Source organism: Chrysochloris asiatica, unplaced genomic scaffold (genome assembly GCF_000296735.1).
Source record: "Chrysochloris asiatica unplaced genomic scaffold, ChrAsi1.0 scaffold00002, whole genome shotgun sequence".
NCBI classification, from domain to species: domain Eukaryota; kingdom Metazoa; phylum Chordata; class Mammalia; order Afrosoricida; family Chrysochloridae; genus Chrysochloris; species Chrysochloris asiatica.
The window spans coordinates 18,806,203-18,829,145 of record NW_006408520.1 but is presented as its reverse complement, the minus strand read 5'-3'; the positions used below and the strand labels follow the sequence as shown (position 1 = coordinate 18,829,145).

Here is a 22,943-nt window from a genome sequence, read left to right as displayed (position 1 = left end):
AATATGTACCTAGGGTCCCAGATTGGCACTTCAAATATATTTTTCTGTAGAAATACTGTGGACCACAGTATTTAGTTTCCACAATACTTATTTATTTTAACCTTCAGATATACTGAATTAAATGGACTTTTGTGGGCTTATCTGAGGTCTTGGCTAACATACTGACAAATAATGTTTCTGTAGCTCAGTTTGTCTCTGAGTTCAGAAGAATTAATATCTGGATTTGTTAGAATGTCAGGGACTCTATAAGTTGAAATGGAAATTCGAATAATACAGTATTACATTCACATTGTGCTTTATAATTTACAAAACATTCTCATGAAATTATTTATATGTACTGTTAGAACAGTTGGGAAATTTGTTTAGATTCCTCTTTAATAAATCTAAAAGTACCTTTGATTTTGTTCTTGTTAAATGCTGTTCGTGTTCGTTACAACTCTTAGTGTCCCTGTTTAGAGTTTCTGAGACTTTCTAAAATATTTGCAGGAATAAAAAGTCTCATCTTTCTCCCACGGAGTGAGTGGCTGGTAGGCTCGAACTGCCGATTCTGTGGTTCATAGTCTTGTGCTTGTCCTATGTAGCCACTGTAGAAGGGTAGAAATGTTGAATGTTATTGGAAATTATAATTTCTTTCTATTAAAATACATTCTATTATTTTGTCTCATTGTGATTGAGTTGGATAAGATTCAATGAAATCTTTTACTACTGGTTTTTAACACTCTAAAAATATTACTGGAGTTATTTTTCTACTCTAATTCAAAGTCTGCGATTTCAAGCCATCGTGTTGTATTCATTAAATCTTAAATAATTCAGGAGTTAGAAAATCATTGAATTTACTACCACATTATCCTCTTGATGTCCAAGTATTGGCTTCTCAATTGATGTAACATGTTTTTGTTTTGTTGTTAGTGGTTGGTTGTTTTTAATGATGCAATATTGTTGTAGTATAACCTAGAAAAATGCATTAACTGTGATCTGTGGTGGTGTTGATGTTTTGAACCAATTTGCCTCCAGGCTAAACAGCAATTGAATCTTCGTACACATATGGCTGATGAGAATAAAAATGAATATGCTGCACAGTTACAGAACTTTAATGGAGAGCAACATAAACATTTCTACATAGTGATTCCTCAGATTTACAAGGTAAATTTTGGATATATGAAAGTAACCCAGTTTTAGAGTTGGAAGTGCTAGTCCTTAAATGTAAAACTTTAAAATTCTAGACATACTTCTAGATTTAGTAGTCATTATGACTGGTGATGGGATCTCTGGTAGCATGGTAGTTTCGAGTCGGGCTGCTAATCTAACAGTCAGCAGTTCAAAACTACCAGCAGTTGCACAGGAGATATATGGAGCTTTCTGCTTCTGTAAAGATTTACCGCCTAGGAAACCCTGTACAGGGTCACTATGAAGTCAGAACCGACTCCATGGTACATAACCAACACGACCATGATTGGTAAGAAGAGATTTGTTTTTATAGGTACAGATTTGACAAATAAATTTTGCTAACTTTTTTTTTTTAATCACAAGTTTTCCTACAGATATATTAATAGTGTTATAAACAATTTACTAAGACAGTAACTCTTTTAGAGATGTTGTTTTTAAGCGCTGTTCAGTTAGTTCTGACTCATAGGTGTTTCCAAAGCTGTAAATCTTTGTGGGAGCAGAAAGCTTCATCTTTCTCGTGTGGAGCAGTTGGTAGTCTTGAACCACCAATCTTGTGGTTAGCAGCCCAGTATTTACCTTATAGAGCCACTAAACTACTCACTTTCTGAAATAAATTTTCATATTAAATCATTAAATATTTATGTGGCACTGTCGATTAATGCACTGGACAGCAAAGTCAGTTTGAACCACAAGCTTGGTGATTCAAGCTCACCAGATACTCTGGAAACCCTATACAGGGTCTCTATGGGTTGGAACTGTCTCAGTGGTGCTTAACAACAACAATAGGAGGACCTCATCAAAATTTTATGCTGTAATATGCTCACCTAGAATGCGAATGTAGTCTTCTGACATCATACCAGAATCTTTGGCATTAGTTCAGGTGCCAGAAATAAGTCTTATAAATGTTATTTGCTAGCCCTGTTTTTACATGCTTATCTTCCTGACTTTTGTCTGATCACAAATGTAATTCAGATTTTGAGCTTGCTCATCATTGCTTGTTGTTGTTAAGTACCATTGGGTTGGTTCTGACTGATAGCGACCCTATGTAGGGTTTCTGAGGAGCACTTGGTGAGTTTGAACCACTGACATTGCGCTTCAAACCACCTTTTTGTCAAGTGCTTATCCATCGGCGCCAGTCCCATGTAAAAATAGAGATTACATGAAGGTAAAATTATGTTACTGCCTGCTCTAGAAAGAACAGAAATTACAAAGAGGGATTGAGTGAGGTAGTATCTGGAGTAGCAGAACTTGTTTGGAAAGAGTATCAGTTCAAGTGTTCTTTTTTCTTTATAAGGAAAATTAGAAGTACAAAGGAAGTAGAGTGGCAGTTGTTGGACTGGGTGGGTGTCACGTTCTGGTCATTTAATCCAGAGCTTCCAGCTTGCCTTTCCCTATTCTGTGCTGCATTTCCAGGCTTACTGGCTAAACCTTCATATTCTGAAGTGGCTCTCACCTGGAGAAGAACTACCTTCTGTAGTTTAGGACTGATCCTTTTGTTTGATCCTTGCTGTTGAGCAGTTGCCCTTTTATCATGCTGAGAAAAAGCACATTGGTTTTGTGAAAATGCACATGCAAAATAAAACTCTTAAGCCTCAGGAAGTGGTCACAGAGGCAAAGTGGTATAAAAACTAGGAATATGGTGACTTAAGCAGTGTAGTTGCTAAGGTCAGTACTGGCAAATAAGAAATGCCAAGAAATACCTTAAAGTTATTGGACTTTGTGTCCCAACATATTTCATAGTGGCATGTGCCAGTGAATTTTCTAATTGTGGGGAGTATATATATATATATATATATATATATGCCATACTGTCCTTTTCCTCCCTTTTTTTCCTCTTGTGTTCCCAACCTTTAATTATTGAATAGTTACCTCTTGGCTTGCAAACAACTGTAGACCCTTAAAGTAACTCTGAGTTGATTTAAGGGATTAGAAGTATCAGACTTTGTATGTGTTATAGGTCAACTGTTTAAAAAAACAAACAGAACTAAGGAATTAACAAGAGAAGTGTAACTATTAGGGTAAGAAATTTTTAGTTTTTTCAAGGAGTCATTCATTGAACTCTTTTAGAATGAAAAGAAAATTCAGTTTTCCTTTTTTTTTTTTGAAACATTCTTCATTAGCAACTACAAGAAATGGATGAACGGAGAACGATCAAACTCAGTGAATGTTACCGAGGATTTGCAGACTCAGAACGCAAAGTTATTCCTATCATTTCTAAATGCTTGGAAGGAATGGTTCTTGCAGCAAAATCTGTTGATGAGAGAAGAGTAAGTGCTATATAATTATCTTTGAATAAATGTATTTGGTTCGGGTATAAAGGAGCTCTGGTAGCATAGTGGTTATGAATCGGGCTGCGAACTGCAAGGTTAGCAGTTTGAAACTACCAGCTGTTCCGCGGGAGAAAGATACAGCCTCGGAAACCCTGTAAAGGGTCGCTATGAGTCGGAACCGACTCCACGGCACATAGCTACCACCACCACCATATAGTTTCAGTTTGTAAGATGAGTTAAGGGAAAGGAGTGAAGTAATCTTATGGATTGTTGTTGTTGTTGTCAGGTGCCATCGAGTCGGAACCGACTCATAGCGACCCCATGCACAGCAGAATGAAACAATGTCCTATCCTGGGCCAACCTCACTACTGCTGCCACACTGAGTCCATCAATGATGCCACCTGGCCGATCCATCTCGTTGGGGGTCTTCCTCTTTTTCTCTGACCCTCCACCTTACCCAGCATGACATCCTTCTCCAGAGACTGTTCCCTCCTGACAATATGTCTAAAGTATGAGAGACGAAGCTTAGCCAATCCTGACCTCCAAGGAGCACTCTGGCTGCACTTCTTCCAAAATAGATCTATTGGTTCTTTTGGCAGTCCATGGCACTTTCAGTATTCTCCTTATTCTAAATTATATCTAAATGGCTTTGAGTGAGTTAGCCTTTTGTGCTCTAAGGACCATTTTATATGCTAAAACTTTGGTTCTTTTAAAGAAAGAAAAAGAAAGAAAAAAAAAAAAAAATCTGTGTTCCTAAAAACACCACTAAGAAAACTGCTCTTGTACTGCTGGGTCTTTGCTAGACCTGGTCATTTCTCAGTAAATGTTGAGTGAGTGACCAAAAATCCTGGTTAGCAGATACTGAGGATCTGAAGCAGGAGAACCATTGTGTGTGGAGCACCTGTTATTTGTGGTGGTTTAGACTTCACTGCAAGTCTTTCAAATTGGTATTGTATTAGTGAGTGTCCATCGTGTATCAACAAATAGAATTCTAACAAGTTAGTGTGGGCAAGAAAAGAGGACTTTGGACTTCTTTGATTGGGAATTCTAAGGTGCATTTGTATTTGAATATGGCTGGATTCCTGGTGTGACGCTATGAGTTAATGTGCTGGACTGTGAGGTCATTTTGAACTGCAAGGTCGGTGGTTCAAGCTAACCAGCCACTCCTTGCAGGGGTCGGAACCAACTCGATGGCACTTAAAATTAACGTGACTGGATTGAAGGTTATATGTACAGTATAGTTGAACCTCTCCCTCTCCTCATTCTTTTTCTCCTATCTCTTTCCTTACTGCTTAGCAAATGATTGCTGGGGGTGGCATTTATGACAAAAAGTAAGGTATGACTTAAGGATGACTTTTGACTAAATGACAGACAAAATCTACTTTTAGCAAAAATATGGAACAAAGGAATAGGGAGAGGTGGTTAGGGTGGGAAGGAATTTGTGGAATGCTGTTTTGAAAACAGTAAAACATTACATAATATTTATTTTCATGTTAAGTTTTAGTAAATAGCATTAAACTTTATATCATTTTCAAACTTGTATTTTACTTTCAGCAGAGATTTCGAAATCTCCTGTTGCTCTGTTACCATTCCACAGTGTATTTTTATTAAATTACCCTCCACTGTGGTTCAGGCTGCGAACCTTAAGGTCAGCGGTTCGAAACTACCAGCCGCTCCGCGGGAGAAAGATGAGGCTTTCTACTCCCGTAAGGATTTACACCCTCGGAAACCCTGTACAGGGTCGCTATGGGTCGGAACCGACTCGATGGCACTTAACAACAACAACAACAACAACCCTCCACTCCAGTGGATGATTAAAAGCTTTTCTAATCATCTGTTAGTTTCTTTTACAATTAGACCTTCTTTGCTCTGTTCTAAAAAAGGCCATCCCTTAAGAAAAAAGCCTTTTTTCATTTGATATTTATGTGAATATTTAATTAAAACATTTAAGGTTTGTTGTAATGATTTAAATCTTCAATTATTATAGAATTATTTCTTTATGTTTTTATTTGTTGTTTTCTTGCACTGATAAGTTTGGAAAGCAGTGTAGTATTATGAGTAGTTTTAAACACATTTCTCATGTATATAGGACTCTCAAATGGTGGTAGACTCTTTCAAGTCTGGATTTGAACCTCCAGGAGACTTTCCATTTGAAGATTACAGCCAGCATATTTATAGAACCATTTCTGATGGGACTATCAGTACATCCAAACAGGAAATTGGGAAGATGGATGCCAAAACCACAATAGGAAAGGCCAAGGGCAAGCTGTGGCTCTTTGGAAAGAAGCCAAAGGTAAGACTATAAAATTCTTACATGCAAATCAGTGTTTATTTTGTTTTAAGTAGATCAGTTAAACCAAAGTAGGTATTGATTGGCTAATGATTTACTATTAATGGAGAATAAACATTTTCAATTTGAGTGATTCAGTTAACTTCTCACTTATTAGGAAGCAGTTATATACTTAAAAATAAAAACGATTTCTAAATACAACATTTGGCCCCCACTGGTGGCAATGTAAGATAAGCACTGGACTGCTAACCGCATGGTGGGTACTTCAAGGCCACCAGCCTTTCCACAGGAGAAAGTTGAGGCTCTCTTTGCTCATGAAAACATGATAGCTTCAGAAACTCTATATAGGGTCACTATGAATTGGAATCAAGGCAATGGCAGTGGGTTGGTGGGTTATAATGAGTAAGACTATTAAATTATTTGTTAATATCTAAAGTTAAATTCTTTTGAAATTTAGTTTATATACAGTTTCAATCAGAATTAAAATTGCGATTTTCAGTTGGAATGAATAAGCAATGGTAAATGGTTCCACAGCATGGTAAATGTCAAATTAGGTCTTCTAGATCTTACTAGCAATATTTTTATCATCCATGTAAGTTTTTAATGGATAGAGTTTAATATTCTTGATTGATTGAAGCTAAAAAGAAAATCTCTACTGTACTATGAGGATTTCATAGTGTCTGTCTTTTGACAGGCTGTTTATTATTATGATTTTCATGGGCTGTTTATCGCAGATAGATAAATCTAGTAGAGTGGGCAAGCATAGATGGACTAGAGTGCATTACCTTTTTTTATCAGTTTAATGATGGTAAGAGTAAAGAGAACAGATACATACTATTAATCTGTGGTACTTAGTTTTATTAATTATAAAGTATGCTTGATTATATCTTTCATAATCTTTATATGGTATAGATCAAATTAAAATTTAGTCCAAATTATAATGTGCTTCTAAATATCTTCATAGGCAAGATTGTAATTAATTCAAGCTTTATTCATGTTTGTAATAGCATTGCCCAGTTGAGAAGTTGAGCGATGAGAACTTTTTCAGTTACATCAAAATAGCCAGTAGAGCTTAGAATCTAGGAGATATTAGAACAAAAAACAAAAAAGGTGAAATAAGGATGAACTAGAAGTAGTCTGAGTGGAAAGCCACAATTTAATGAAAAGTTTTTTATTATATGTGACAAGTAGTTACAGTTTTATGATTTTATGTATGACATTGCCTTTTTGGATAGCTGTCTGTACCTAATGCCTTTATTTTCTCTCTAACAAGTACATGTTCAATATAACTAACTAGGATTTTAGGATGGTTCTAATATTTTAGAAATTAGAAGAAAAATTTTAATCTAGGTCTCTTAACACTATAAAGTGTCTATATTTCTAATCTGAGTTTGTAAGAAATGGTCAAATGAAATGGTACATTTTTTAAAGTAAATTTAACTTTTACAAGTGACAATTTTTGGCAAAACTTAAAGTTTCTTCTAACATTTTAATAGAAAACTTCAAGATATATTTTGTAAAACATATGTTGCCAAAAATATAATTTTCTTTAGGAAAAAAAAATGCACATTTGGCTTATTGATTCCTTTCTTTATTTCCATATTAGCCACAGTCCCCACCCTTAACCCCTACTAGTTTATTCACATCCAGTACTCCTAATGGGTCCCAGTTTCTCACATTCTCCATTGAGCCCGTGCATTATTGTATGAATGAAATAAAAACAGGCAAGCCCAGAATTCCTTCTTTCAGAAGCCTCAAAAGAGGGGTAAGTTTAATAATGGGTTAAAATGCATGATGGCCTATTGTGTGTGTACTGTGGCTTTTAATACTCTCCACCCTCATTATAAGGCTCTCTCCTTTAAATACATAGTTACAAACACCCACAGAATTAAGTATAGCTGCCCTTAAGTTAAAAACAACTCCTCTTTATAACATTTCAAATATTCAGCCGTAAAAGAATGGTATTATAAAGAGGGTGCTGGGTACAGCCATATTTTAGCTTTTTTTTGTTGTTGTTTCTGTGAAATCATATGTCCACCATTGTCTTGTATTTACATTTTTAAGACTTTCAGTAATTTGTCACTGGGGTTATTCTTGTAATAATTTGTCACTAATGTTGACTTTTGTCAATTTTTAAAATATTATTTTGTTGACAATAACAACATTAAGCTCAGTTTTAATTGCCCTACTTTTAGAAGCATAAAACACAATTTCTAAGTTAATAAGATATTAAAGATAGGAATGTTAAATATCAAGATTGTTAATCAAATTAATAATATTAGAAGGTATTTTATAAATTGTAAAACCTGTAAAGGTTCTAGATATTAATGAGTAATGATTATATGAAATTTGTTATCTTGAACTAATAAACAAAAAGTAAAATTTTTTGTTGCCAGAATTCTTCCTTTAAAAAACGTATATAAATATATATAGACCATCCTCTTTAACATTTGTTCATTCTTAAGACTACTCTGCAAATGAAAATTTTTGAAATAGTAAAAAGCAAATAATTAAGCTGTTTCTTAGAAAGAGTTATACTACTAATAAATAAGTTAATATTCTATTATGTTAGTGAGGCTTATTGCTCCTGTTTATGTTCGATTTTAAGAGCATGTTTTAAATATTCACAACTCATAACTTAGATATATTTACAAGATTTGTTTGGGCATTTTCTGGGCACATGAAAAACAAAGGTGTGATAGGTCACAGATCAGAATCTGTCAGTATCCTATGGCGTATAATCATGAACAGAAACTTGCTTTACAGTTGGGTTCTCTGTCTTTCCTTCCTGGCCTCCCTGCCTTCTTTCCTTTCTCCCTCCCTTAATTTCTCATTTACTTTTTGTGGCCTTTTCTGTCTTCAAATTGCTTTAGTTGGGTTTCTCTTTTGAACATGTGTAGAATGAGAGATACTAATTTAGGACAAGATTGCTTTATTATCTACATTTCTGTGAAAATAATGACAAACTTAACTGATATCAACAATGCAGCAGAAATCTCCACTGTATTATGTCCTTCTTTGGACGTCTTTTTGTCTTCTATTGACACGAACTTCTCCATGTTTACCTTATCTAATTCTATACATGGATGATATTATAGATAATTGGTGGTATTTTGAAAAGTTTGTAGATAAATCTGTATTATACCTACTGGTACTGCAGAGTGCATAAATCACTTTTCAAAACTCCTAACACTTGTGTGAAAGACTTTTAAGAAATCGTATTTGGGATTTCTAATGCCTGAATTGGAGTCCTGGTGTGGCGCTGTGGGTTAATGCGCTGGACTGCAATGTTGTTTTGAACTGCATGGTTCAAGCTCACCAGTAGTTCCTCAGAAACCCTATACAGGGTCATTGTGGGTCAGAACCAACTCAGCAGCACTTAACAACAATGCCTGAATTACGAGGATAGAATTAAGTCCTATGTTGCTTCTGTTTGTTAATTTAGACAGCACTAAATAAATACTGTTGTTATATAAATTAAGAGAAATTACTTAGTGACTATTTTTTAATATAATTGCTTAAGCATCTTACATGTTGAGACTGCCAGGCTCCATCATAGTACTGTTCATAGTATAGTCATAGGGATGGGAAGTAATTGTAATCCTGTAGAAAAAAGGTTAGGCAGGTAGAATTGTGAGCTCTAGAGAGAGAAACTTAACTGTGATATCTTTGTTCTTAATTGTGTAGGTAGAATTTTACAACTGCAGAGCTTAAAATTACCTGCTTGGTCATTATTTGTTTTATTTTCATATATTGCTTTAATTTTTAAATATTAAAACATTGTTTTATGGGAGTGGTGTTGTAGGGTAAGCACTGGACTGCTACCCACAAGGTCAACAGTTCAAACCCACCAAACGCTCCTTGGAAAACTCTACAGGGATATCTATCTATAACTCAAAATCGACTTACTGGCACTTAACAACAATTTGTAAAAAGTGCAGATTTTCCCCAGTTTAATTATTAGTTCCCATACCAAAGAAGAAATCAATGTGCCTGGTAGAAAATATGACAGACAGACAGATGTTGGGGGATGGAACAGAGAGGAAAGTTTATTGAAATCTTGGAGATGAGAACTTTTTGTTTTGTTTACTGCTTGGTAGGTTACTAGATATTAGTTTTAAATTAACCCGTACAGATATGTTCCTTCCACTTAAGAATTTTCTTGGCATGTTGTTGTTGCTAAGTACCGTCACAGTATAAACAAAAAAAAGAACTATGCTGTACTAAGCCAATTTGTGTATTTTTATGTAGACTTAAAATGTCTTATTTCAGTCTATTATGCTTACAAAATAAGCTTTGAGGCTTCATAAAGCTAAGGTGGTGGTGGTGGTGGTGGTGGTGGTGGTGTGCCCTGCTGGAGTTGGTTCCGATTTATAATGACCCTGCATAGAGTTTCTGAGGCTATAAAATCTTTACTGGAGCAGAAATCCTCATCATTCTCCCAAGGAACAGCTGATAGTTTCAACAGCTTGACTTGTAACCACTATGAAATTTTTGTTTTAAGCTATTTTTGTTGGATATTGTTTTTCCTAGACACCTGGAAACATTTTTTTTTTTTTTTTGCGTGTGTGTGGCTTTTCTAAAAAAGCTTTTTTTAAAAAAGCTTTACATGAAATAACAGCTAATAATTTTAATTATCTCACTGATATTCTTTTTAGGTCCGTTGCTTATTAAGGATAGTGAGTATATAGAAATTTCTAGGCATACTAAGGTGATAATTGTGTATGGAAGTGAGATATTTTTATATTGAATATGTATTTTTTAAAGGGCAAAAAATTAGTATTTTTACAAAGAACTTAATTTTTTTATATCCCCAAATCTAAGATTGATTAATGTAAATTAGTTGTGTAATTATTAGTAAAGCTAGATTAACTAAAAACAAACATTTGATATTTCAGCTAGTTATTTAATGTTTATTCTAAGAGGTATTAATAAATAAAAAATATAATGTGTATCACTTAGAAATTTCACTGATGAAAATTATAAGATATACTGAATTAATATATATTATATATTTTGTTTCTGGTTCATATATAATTTTGTTTTAATAACATTTAATTCAGATAGTGAATATACCTGTCTTTAGTTTAAAGCTTTTAATTTCCTCACCAGGTATTTTATCATAGCTATATACAAGTCCTGGTGTGGCGCGATGGGATATAGCACTGGACCGCAAGGTCGGTGTGAACCACAAGGTTGGAGTTTCAAACTCACCAACTGCTCCTTGGAAACCCTATACAGGGTTGCTGTGAGTCAGAACTGACTCAAAGGCACCTAACAACAACAAAAACAAACACGTTGTGGTTTTTGTTTTCTGAAACTACTGACAGTCTAAAGAATGTTAAGCTTAATTTGGAAAGATAATGGATAACAGATGTCATCTTTTCTTATCATATCATTAATACATATGACCAATTCATCATAGATAAGGGGTAGATATTTTTGTCAGATATTAAAATTCATTCATATCTTTTATGTAAAAATACTACTTGACCTTTCCCAACCCTCTCTAAAGCATCATGATTTAGAAAATAGGGAAAAATAATAAAAAAATTTAGAGGCTGCTAACCAAATGTGATTGATGTGAAGATTAATTTTGTAAAGGTCCACTGCATATTCTGGGCAGCAGAGTGTGAGTGTGAGTGTTGTCTGTGTCTCTGTGTGTATTTGTGTGCCTGTGAGTTTTAAGTTGGAATCACTGCAGATGCAATGCCAGTTTTAGAATCCAACCCGCAGTACATAGAAGTGGGTTATTACATATGTGGCATATATACTGTATGTGACAGCACTCTGATGGTCTGTTCAGAAGATGTATCATTTAATATTCTCTAAGAATAAATCTTAATTTTCTAAAAATTAAAATTCTATTTTATGGTTGTTTTTTTGAGATGCATGGATCTAAATATTAAAACAGAAAAATCAAAACTTCATTTTGAAGGCAAAATTCAATCTATATCTTTGTATCTTTTATAAAATATGTATGGAAAACTTGAATCTGGGCAGCTCATTTTATGATTTTGATAATATCAGTACCTTAACAAAATACCTAAAACTACTAAAGTGTGTTTCCCTCATCGTGCCATGACACAATTTCAATTAAAACCCATACTTTGAACAATAAAATTTCAGACAGTTGTGTTTTACTTAATATATTTCTCAATATTCCACATAGAATATGTTTTTAAATATCAAATATTCTCTTTATTTAATATTCAGCTTTTCAAGAATTCATATTTTTAGATTGAAAAGCTATATAAGTAAAATCTAAAAATTCTCTTAAAAGAAAAACTGTATTACTGATAGAATGATTACAATTTACTTTTGAGTTTTCATTAGTTAAATTCAGAAAATATCTGCCCATTATCATCAATGTATGCTTTTTTTTTTTTTTTTTGCAAGTTATTTACTTTCCCAAAATGTGCTTACAGTTGTTTTCTGGCATAATTATTTGGATTGCAAAATGTACATAATTTATTTTGATATTGTGGAAAAGTATAGGTTATTGCATCTTCTATATATTATAATTTCATGTGAATAATTTATCATTTCTTTCTGTTTTCCATTGAACTATTCAGTGGTCGGTGAAGATGGTAAGCCTAATGTGCTGATCTGTATATTGTGCCAACATTGAGTAATCTGAAAACATTGATTTGTTTCATTTATCATTATGTACTTTAGTAAAGTACATCTATACTTTTTTACTTTGTGTGTATGTTTTTGTTTTATAGTTTAATCCATAATCCTACATGTCTGTACCTTTGATATAGCATTTGGCAATAGTATGGTTAATTATAGTCAGCTTTGTGAAATACTTAACATGTTATTGGGTGGTGTTCTTGTCATGTTAAGGAACAGAATAAAATTATTGTTAAATATTTTTTTAAGTTATATGACAGAACAAAAGTTCAATTTTTACACAGAAGGGAAGTTCAACACAAATGATACTTTTATTCAAGAAGAGCATGTAAGTTTGATAGTTTATCACAAGAAACATTAGATTTTCTAGAAGTGAGAAAGATTTATCTACCACTTCCATTACTGCATCAGTGCTTTTGGACTGTTGGAAAGAGACTAGAACAGAAGTATAAGTAATCTAAAATATTGGGTGTGTGTGTGTGTGTTTGTGTTTAGAATGTTCATTTGTACATGTATTGCAACAAAATTAATGTAACTACATTATGAAGAGCTGATCCAGAGATTATTGGTGCTTGTGTGGTTTCTCATTTTTTGGGAAATAGAGCTTGAATTGCAGTTGGGCCTTTATGAATCCCCTTGTAATAGGAAAGGTTGTTAAATGCCTTCTGGATGAAGAGAAAGTAGAATGAGTTTACTTTTAGTTTTCATAATCAACAAAAGAATAGGTTATAATGTCAAAATGAGATATTAGAAGTGTGAGTGATACAGTGTCTTTCTTATTAATACATTTAAGAACAAGGTTTGGGTAGGGATGGAAAAGGGAAAGCTGGGTACTTGTAGATACTGGTGACTTAGTGACTTTAATATTACTGGGAAATGTATTGAAATATGTTTCTTTATTTCATTAAATAACTTGAAAATTTTAGAAATTAAAAAAAAAATATATGAATTAGCAAGTTTTATCTATTGTAATAGTTTTCAAATCCTGTATCCTAAATTAGATTAAATCTGACAATTTATGTTGAGAATTGATCACTAAATTTAAAGGTACTTCAAATAGGAAATTTGCTATCCATTTATTTAGGTCAGATTTGGCTGGTTGACAGATTCTTATTCTTCGTGGGTTGGAAGATAGAAAAAGTCAAAAGCTACTTAGAATATCTTGCTTTTTAAAGTCAGGTTTATGGAACGCCCATAATGTATATGCCACTGAATATAGCGCCTAGGAATTCTGTTAGTAATTAAATGTTATATTTGATTATGACTCATCCTAAAAGTCAGCTTTCTTTCTCATGCTGTTCACCTCTCCTTTATTTGAAAATTAACTATTCTTAATAGATGGTAAAATAAAGGTAGTGATTATATGTCATAGCAGAAGTGCCCCCTCAAAAGAATGCCCATGTACATTTGTTTTGGGGATCATTTCAGCAGCACTTTTAAGAATTGTAGTTGTATATTTGGGGTCCTGGTGTGGTGCTGTAGAATAAGCACTGGATTGCTAACTGCAAGGTCAGTGGTTCAAACCCACCCACTACTCCTCAGAAGCCCTATACAGGGTCACTAGGAGTTGCAACTGACTTGATGGCACTTAACAACAACAGCAGCAGTTGTATATTCTTAAAATTGCCATTTCATAATAAAGAATGATGTCATTAATTTTTGGAGCTTAAGTAATATGAGTCTATATTAAATGGAATCAACAGTTTGTAATACGATTCTATTGACTAATCTCTAATATCATAGCTACAGCAGATGATTAAAATAACATTTAAGAGGAAAAAGATATCATTTAAGTCATAAGTTTAAATATACTTTTTCTTAAATTATGTTTTCTTGATTATCAAAGTATTAAAAGATTCCAAGCATCCTTTTGAAAAAATATTTCAGGAGCAACTGAGGTATGCTATTTGGTTATACAAAATGATAATTGAAAATAGATCAATGTTGGAATATAATTTCTACTTAACATTTCACTTGGTGTGAATGTTATAGCTTTTTAAATTTTTTATGATCAGTATATTTTGATTCTAAGTAATGGTTTAGTAAATATAATCTTTCAAAGGCTATATGTAGTGCTAAAGTATAGTTTATTAATTAGGTTCCCTTTATGAGGTAAGTTGCAGACTTAGCTGAATTATGTTCTTATTTTCATTATAACATTTGTAATATTTTGAATATCATAGCTATGGGTTTGGTTTGGGAATGTGGTGATATGTTACATATAAAACAGTACTTATGTATAAATGAAAAATGCTGTATGTTTCCATGTTGTTGTTGTTGCTGTAAAAAGGTGTATATTGTGTTCATTTTAACTGTCAAGGCTTGAAAATGATGTGATAGTGGTCATTACCAATTCTGTTTCTGGTGATATTTTTACCTCCTCTGTTTCATTGTTTTATAAAATGATTGAAACTTGAGCTCCTTCTTCAATATAATTGTTTGGATCAGTGCACATGTGCACACATCTGTAATTTTTTGTTCTTGGTTTTAAAACAGATTGGGGCTAATTGAATTTTAAGTTGATACCTGTTCTGTTTATATACTGGGTATATTTTTTATAAAAATAGAATTTCTTGAAAATGACTTTTATGATATAGACTCTCTTTTCAGGGTCCAGCACTAGAAGATTTCAGCCATCTGCCACCAGAACAGAGACGTAAAAAGCTACAGCAGCGCATTGATGAACTTAACAGAGAACTACAAAAAGAATCAGACCAAAAGTATGCTCCTCTTTATCATTATTATTCCTTTTAGGGTCTCTTTGAATGATGTGTTTAAATGTGATGTGTAAGGTTTAAATACAATCATTGAAATATCTTTCAAAGGAACAATATGCTCCTGAACTTTGAAATTTTTATGTTTCCCATTTCACAATTTAAAATGGCCTATTAGAGGTTTTATTAGCAAATTTTCATTAGATGCTAGTAGTTTATATTTATGACTTCCATAAATTTTCATAATAGTTTGGTGATTCATTATCAGGAATAGTTAAACCAACACTAATCTCCTCTTGTTGTTGTTAAGTGCCATTGAGTCAGTTCTGCCTCATAGCGGCCCTGTATAGGGTTGCCAAGGCATGGCTGGTGAGTTTGAATGGCTGACCTTGCGATCCGATGCTTTATCCCACAGAGTCACACCAGGATTCCAACCTCCTCCTACACTTTTGTCAAATGTTCATTTTGCTTTGGTATACTAATTGAGCTTAATGTCAACTTGGAAGGAAGTCCTGGTGTGGTGCTGTTGGATAAGCACTGGACTACTAACTACAAGATTGACCATTCAAACTCAACAGCTGCTCCTTGGAAATCCTACACATAGTTGCTATGATTTGGAACTGACTTGACGACTCTTAACAACGACAACAACAATAGCTTGATGCTATAATTAGTTTCTTTGCAGCAAAACATTTGGTGAGCAGTGTTTGATTACTCTTTGGTTCATGTTTGTTCACTCATAGCTTTAATTTTTTTTTCTCCCATTTTTAGCAGAAAGCTCTATTTGCATCTGTATTTTTAATTAAAGTAGGAAAGCTATATATAACTTATTAAAATTGATGTAAATTTGATATTTAATTTGTCACAAGAAAGATCTATTAAAAGATTTTTACAGTGGATGGCTTATTGGTACATTTACACCAAAGAATAAATCTGGGCTTAAACTTTAGCATCAGTGATTATGGTTTTGAAAATTGATGTACATCAGGTGTGATCATAAATATTGCAGTATTGGCATAGACAATGTTTAAAGTCAGAATATTTCCTACTAGCACATGTAGTCTCTGGAAATTTTTCAAGTTGAACCTGGTATTTGGTGTTTACTGTATGTAACAGACTGTGGCGGAACTTTCACCCAAAAGAACAAACCTGTTGTTGTTGAGTCGATCCTGACTCATGGCGGCCCTACAGGGTTTCCAAGTCTGTATCTTGGTGGAAGCAGACCACTGTATCTTTCTCCCATGGAGCAGCTGGTAGGTTTGAACTGCTGACCTTTTCGGTTAGCAGCCAACCACTTGAACAATTGCACCACCAGGGCACCTTGCCCCAGGACTTTGGAAGATATAAAAATGAATAAAACGTAGTTCCTGATACTAAGAAGTTCACATTGGCATTTGGACAAGAGAAGACTCACAAATAACTAATTTTGATGGCCACTAATAGATGCTCTGGTAGCGTAGTGGTTACGAATCGGGCTGAGAGCCGCAAGGACAGCAGTTCGAAACTACAAGCTGCTCCATGGGAGAAAGATGAGGCTTTCTGCTCCCATAAAGATTTATAGCCTCGGAAACCTGTTCAGGGTCGCTATGGGTCAAAACCGACTCGACGGCACTTAACAACAACAATAGATGTATAAATAAAATGTTAGGAGTCCATAGATGATAATTATTAAGTACTTAGCTGTTAATTGAAAAACTGGTGGTTTGAGCCACCCAGAGGCTTTGCAGAAGACCATCTACTTGTGAAAATTCTCTGGAGCACAGTTCTACACATGGGGTTGCCTTCAGTTGGAATCCACATGACAGCAACTGGTTCGTTAATTTTGAGGGGAACCTAGAGGGAGAATGATGAATTTATATTGGGTGATTTAGAACGACTTAATTGCAGAGGGGCTTAGTGAAGGAGTGTGGTGGTATAGGGTAGTAATGTTTATTGAGGGTTTGTTAGGTACTGAACACTGAGCTAGGCATTTAACATGGCCTATGTCATTGAATTCTTCAGAATATCCCTCTGAAGATAGAAATGATGTTGGACATTGCATGATAGAATTCTGGAAAACCAATGATTTGTTTATTTCAAATACCTTCTTTAGATAGCATAAGAGACAATTATACACATGGACCTCACCAGATGGAATACAGAGAAATCATATTGACTACATCTGTGGAAAGAGTTGGTGGAAAAGCTCTATGTCATCAGCCAAAACAAGGCCAATGGCAGATTGTAGAATAGACCATCAATTGCTCATATGCAATTTCAGACTAAAGCTGAAGAAAATGAAAACAACTCCACAAGAGCCAAAATATGTCCTTGAATATATCCCACCTGAATTTAGAGATCATTTGAAGAACATATTTGATATATTAAACACTAAAGCCCAAAGACCACAAGAGTTGTGGGACATCAAGAACATCATACATGATGAAAGCAAAAGGTCATTAAGAAGACAAGAAAGAAGGAGAAGATCAAAATGGATGTGAGAAGAGACTCTGAAACTTGCTCTTCAGCGTAGAGATGCTAAAGCAAATGGAAGAAATGAGGAGGCAGAAGAACTGAACAGAAAATTTCAAAGGTCAGTTTGAGAAGTCAAAGTCAAATATTACAACGAAATATGCAACGATCTGGAGCCAGAAAACCAAAAGGGAAGAACACACTCAGCATTTCTCAAGCTGGGGGAACTGAAGAAAAATTCAAGCCTTGACTTTTGTTATTAAAGGATTCTCTGGAGAAATTATTGAATGATGCAGAAAGCATCAAAAGAAGATGGAAGGAATACACAGAGTCACTGTACCAAAAGGAAATGGTTGATGTTCAACTGTTTCAAGAGATAGCAGTCCACAGTGCAAAGCATAAGGCACAGCAATTGATAGACTAAAAATTGAAATCTTTCAAGAAAGTGAGGTGGCACAGGAGGTACTCACTCATCTCTGCCACGAAATTTGGAAGACAACTATCTGACCATCTGATTGGAAGAGATCCGTATTTGTGTCCATTCCAAAGAGAGGTGACCCAATATAACATGGAAATCATCCGACAATATGTTCGATATACCATGTGAGTAAAGTTTCACGAAAGGTAATACAGAAATGGCTGCAAGTATACATTGACAGAGAACTTCCAGAGGTTCAAACTGGATTCAGAAGAGGCCGTGGAACAAGGGATATCATTGCTGATGTCTGGTGGATCTTGGCTGAAAGCAGAGAATATCAGAAAGATGTTTACCTGTGCTTTATTGACTACCCAAAGGCTTTTGATTGTGTGGATCATGACAAGCTATGGACAACATTGCGAAGTTTGAGTTTTCCTGAACACTTAATTTTGCTCATAAGGAATCTTTACATGGCCAAGAGGCAGTTGTTCGAACAGAAGATGGGAACACTGAATGGTTTAAAATTTAAAAAGGTGTGCGACAGGGTTTTATTCTTTCACCACTTATTCAACCTGTATGCTGAGCAAATAATCCGAGACGCTGGGTTATATGAAGAAAAACGTGGCATCAGGATTGGAGGAAGACTCATCAACAACCTCCAATATGCATATGATACAACTTTGCTTCCTAAAAGTGAAGAAGACTTAAAATATTAACTGATGAAGATCAAAGAGCACAGCCTTTGATATGGATTGCATCTCAATGTCAAGAAAACAAAAATCCTCACCACGACCAATAAACAACATTCTTATCAACAGAGAAAAGATTGAAGTTATCAAGGACTTCATTCTTCTTGGATCAGCTATCAACAGTCATGGAAGCTGTAGTCAAAAAAATCAAGTGGTGTATTGCATTAGGCCTATCTACTGCACAAGAAGACCTCTTTAAAGTGTTGAAGAGCAAAGATGTCAGCTTGAGGACTAAGGTGTGCCAGAGTCAAGCCATGGTATTTTCAATAACCTCATATGCGTGCAAAATCTGGATGATGAATAAGGAAGACTGTAGAGGAATTGATGCCTTTGAGTTATGATGTTGGAGGAGAATATTGAAAGTGCCACGGGCTGCCAAAAGAACAAATAAAACTGTGTTGGAAGAAGTGCAGCCAGAGTTCTCCTTGGATAGCCAAACTTCATCCCTCATACTGCAGACATATTGTCAGGAGGGACCAGCCACTGGAGAAGGATATCATGTTTGATAAGATGGAAGGTCAGACAAAAAAAGGAAGACTCCCAGCGAGATGGATTGGCAAAGTGGCAGCATCAGTAGGCTCAACTGTGGCAGCAATTTTGAGGTTGGCCCAGGACTGGCCAGTATTTTGTTCTGTTATACATAGGGTTGCTATGAATCAGTACTGACTCGATGGCACCTAACAACAACAACAACAACATGTCATTGAATTCTTCAGAATATCTCTCTGAAGTTGTTTCCATATATAGATAAAGAAACAGTATCAAATAAACTTCTAATTTGTCTAGATGTTAAATGTCACGGTTGACATCCAAATACTAGCCAATTTGTCTCCAGAGCATTGGAATTAGACCTTGATGGGAGGGTTTTGCTAGTTAGAGAAGAAGGTTACGGGGAAGAAATGGTAGCATTTAGAAAAGAAAAAAAAAACAGAAGTAAAGGTACAGAATTGTGAATGTCTCACCTTGGTCCAGGATCAGTTCTAATCCAGGAAGACTTGATTATAAATTCTGTTGATAGGAATGGCAGAAGATAATGATGAAAAACTATAACATGAATTATAAAACTTTCTGTGACGTTAGTAGGAAAAGGGGATTGACAAAAGTTGTTAATCATTTTTGTATTCTTTAAAAAAAAAAAAAAAGGTAATTGAAAACTGTATGAAGACTAGAGGGAATGGGAAAGATATTGAACGCAGAAAAGCTCACTTAAGGACATTGTAATAATCCAAGTAAAAGATTAGAACCAAATTAGGACATGGAAATAGAAGGGAGGAATAAATAATTAAAATAATTTCAAAATCAATAATAGCAAAAAATGGTTTGTACTCGACTAGAGGAAGGAAAAAAAAAAAAGAAACAAGAACAAAGCCATCTTTGATAAAGGAAAGGAGGGTAAATTGCTACAATTTGATGAACTTGACGTATACTCATGGAGGTGGTGGTGGCTGTCTGCTGTGGAGTTGGTTCCAACTCATAGCGACCCTGTACAGGGTTTCCGAGGCTGTAAATCTTTATGGGAGAAGAACGCCTCATCTTTCTCCCGTGGAACAGATGGTAGTTTCGAACTGCTGACCTTGCGGTTTGCAGCCCGATTCATAACCAGTAGTAACTCTAAATACCAACAGAGAGGGAAGGAGTCTTCACATCAAGTATCAATGCTATCCCTTCTGTATACAGGGTAGATAGGTGATGGGCAACTTAGACATTGGCTACCTAAAATGAGGGGGTGACAAAGGCCTGAAGTGACTGGCTTACAAGGTGTCAAGAGGGGAGTTTAATTTAATAGGGTGGGGGGTGAGAAAGAATCCCCACTGAATAGTTTTAATGTTGTCTAGATGGGTCTGGTTAAAGGAGATGGGGATAAGATTCTTATGATTTAATAGTGAGTAATTGTTATCATGACTAATTGTTACTGCCACAATTGTAAATGTAGAATTTTTGTAACAAAAACTGGGGAGTAGTTAATCTTACCGTCCAGAAACAAAGGACCCTAGGACCATCAAGGGAGAAGAGCACAAGCGGAATGTGAGCCCTTAACCAGAGAAGCAGGAGCACCCGAGATGGAAGCGGAGATGGGGACATAGAGGGAGCAGCTGAGGACTTTAGATTTATGGAAAGAGAGGGACTAAGAGCTGGCGGCCAGGAGACAGACTTGCAGAATGTGCCCTTCCATGGTGTCAATTATTATATGTGTCTGAGTGTTTAAAAAAGAAAAAAGAGCTAAAGTGAATAGGAGAAATACTGTTAACTGATGATCCATGGAGGGGATTATAATCATTGTAATGAAACAAGGTGTATGATTTGTTGAATGTAAAACTGATGATCTGCCCTGTAAACTTTCACTCAATCCACAATAAAAACCTTAAAACAAACCAAAAATAAAAAAAAGGTTTATAGCTCAGCAAAGTGAGTAGATGAAGAGTTCATTGAAACAGAAAAATTAATTTGAGGTAAAGGTTTATTTATGTTGATTGTGAAAAAATATTTATGAGAATGTTCAATTGGGTTTTGGAAATGTGACTCTATAGCTTTATGAAAAAAGAAAGCTGGAGATACATATGAGAATCATCTGAAGATGAGTGATAGTGAAGCAATAAGAGCATCCTGGAATTGGAATGTAGGGTGAGGTTAGACAAAGCCTCTGTCATTTTATGTACCAAACCCACTGCTTTCAAGTTGACACTGACTCATAGAGACCCTGTAGGACAGGGTTTCCAAGGCTGTGATCCTTTATAGAAGCCGACTTCTACATCTCTCATGTGGAGTAGCTGGTGGGTTTGAGTTCTTTAAACACTGCCACCATGGCTCCTTGTCAGCTCATGTAATACTCATTTAAGGCTTAACAACAGAGGCGAGGACAACGAGGGCCAGTGAGGGAGATTTTGAAGGGAAAAAAAAAACAGAGGTGAAGAGAAAGAGTAAGAAAATCTAAACTCTAGGAGTCCAAAGAGGAAGAGTATTAATGTTTTGCAATAGCGTCCATATTAAAGTTAAAAAGAACTGATTAAAGTATAACTTTCTATAATGTGACTAGAGAAGAGGACGTGGGTTAAGAGGAACTACAAATAACTGAATTTACAGGAAGACGGGCAAGTTAAAGATGACATTCCTATTTCTAGCAAAACTGAGTAGGAGAAAGATAATGCTATGAATTGAGATAGGGAGCAGGGTTGAATCATATGGCTGGGTGGGGATGTATATTTGATTTGGAACATGGTTGAGTGTCAGGATATTCAGGAATATTCTTCCAGTCTTTGATTAAATTCCATATGTGTACTGCATGGATGTGTGTGTATATATGTGTATATATATATATACTTTTATGATATATATATCCTCATTTAGGAAGCAATAAATGACATTTTTGTTTTTGAGGGAAGAGGTGATATTTCAAATCTTTAAAAGGGCTGTCTTCATAACGTATTGACTATGTATTATCAGTTTTATGCAGATTGTGTTTGATCAGGAAATGTTTGTCTAAACTTAAAGAATTGTGACTGTATTAAGATTTGGCTGCATGTGAGTCTTCAAAATCAAACGAAACTTTTTTTTCCCTGGAAGTATCTGAAGTGCGTTTTAATTCTGTTGTTTCTTTCTCTTTTTCAGAGATGCACTCAACAAAATGAAAGATGTGTATGAGAAAAATCCACAAATGGGGGACCCTGGAAGTTTGCAGCCCAAATTAGCAGAGACTATGAATAACATTGATCGCCTGCGAATGGAAATTCACAAAAATGAGGTAAATTTGTTATGCAGAAATTAACTAAGATAAATAAATACGTCATCATAAGCTTTATTATGATAGATTAATTTTTGCTGTGATTACCTTCAAAGGTTAATTAATCATAGGGCTTATGGTCTAAATGTAAGGCATCAGTATAGTATATGTTGTTTGTTGTTGTTAGGGACTGTCATAGAATTAATCCTTCGTTGAGGTTTTTAAATGTTTTTAGTTTAAAGACTTTTATATAAAACTAAACATTTATACTGTTTTCTGTCAGCAGTAATATTGACCAAATTGAAATCAGTTCACCTTCTCTAAGAAATACATCATTATCAAAACTCAAAGCACATTTTAAATATATGAGCTTTAAAAAAATATTTACTGAACTCAGCTATTTTCTCCTCTAAGGCTTGGCTCTCTGAAGTTGAAGGCAAATCAGGTGGGAGAGGAGACAGAAGACACAGCAGTGACATAAATCATCTTGTAACACAGGGGCGAGAAAGGTCATTTTTTGCATGTTACCT

At 34.8% G+C, this 22,943-nt stretch overlaps 1 protein-coding gene across 2 annotated transcripts in view; it reads left to right on the top strand.

Annotated features, from left to right (window-relative positions):
* FNBP1L (formin binding protein 1-like) overlaps nt 1–22,943 on the top strand; it is an 89,369-nt gene that overhangs the window by 55,698 nt on the left and 10,728 nt on the right. Inside the window, exons 6-13 of one of the 2 annotated variants that reach the window (XM_006830951.1) lie at nt 1,015–1,143; nt 3,288–3,434; nt 5,527–5,730; nt 7,334–7,492; nt 12,303–12,317; nt 14,974–15,083; nt 22,302–22,434; nt 22,828–22,922. In XM_006830951.1, the coding sequence (XP_006831014.1) occupies nt 1,015–1,143; nt 3,288–3,434; nt 5,527–5,730; nt 7,334–7,492; nt 12,303–12,317; nt 14,974–15,083; nt 22,302–22,434; nt 22,828–22,922 (992 nt within the window). The remainder of the gene's footprint in view (nt 1–1,014; nt 1,144–3,287; nt 3,435–5,526; nt 5,731–7,333; nt 7,493–12,302; nt 12,318–14,973; nt 15,084–22,301; nt 22,435–22,827; nt 22,923–22,943) is intronic. The other variant, XM_006830952.1, reaches the window with a different exon arrangement.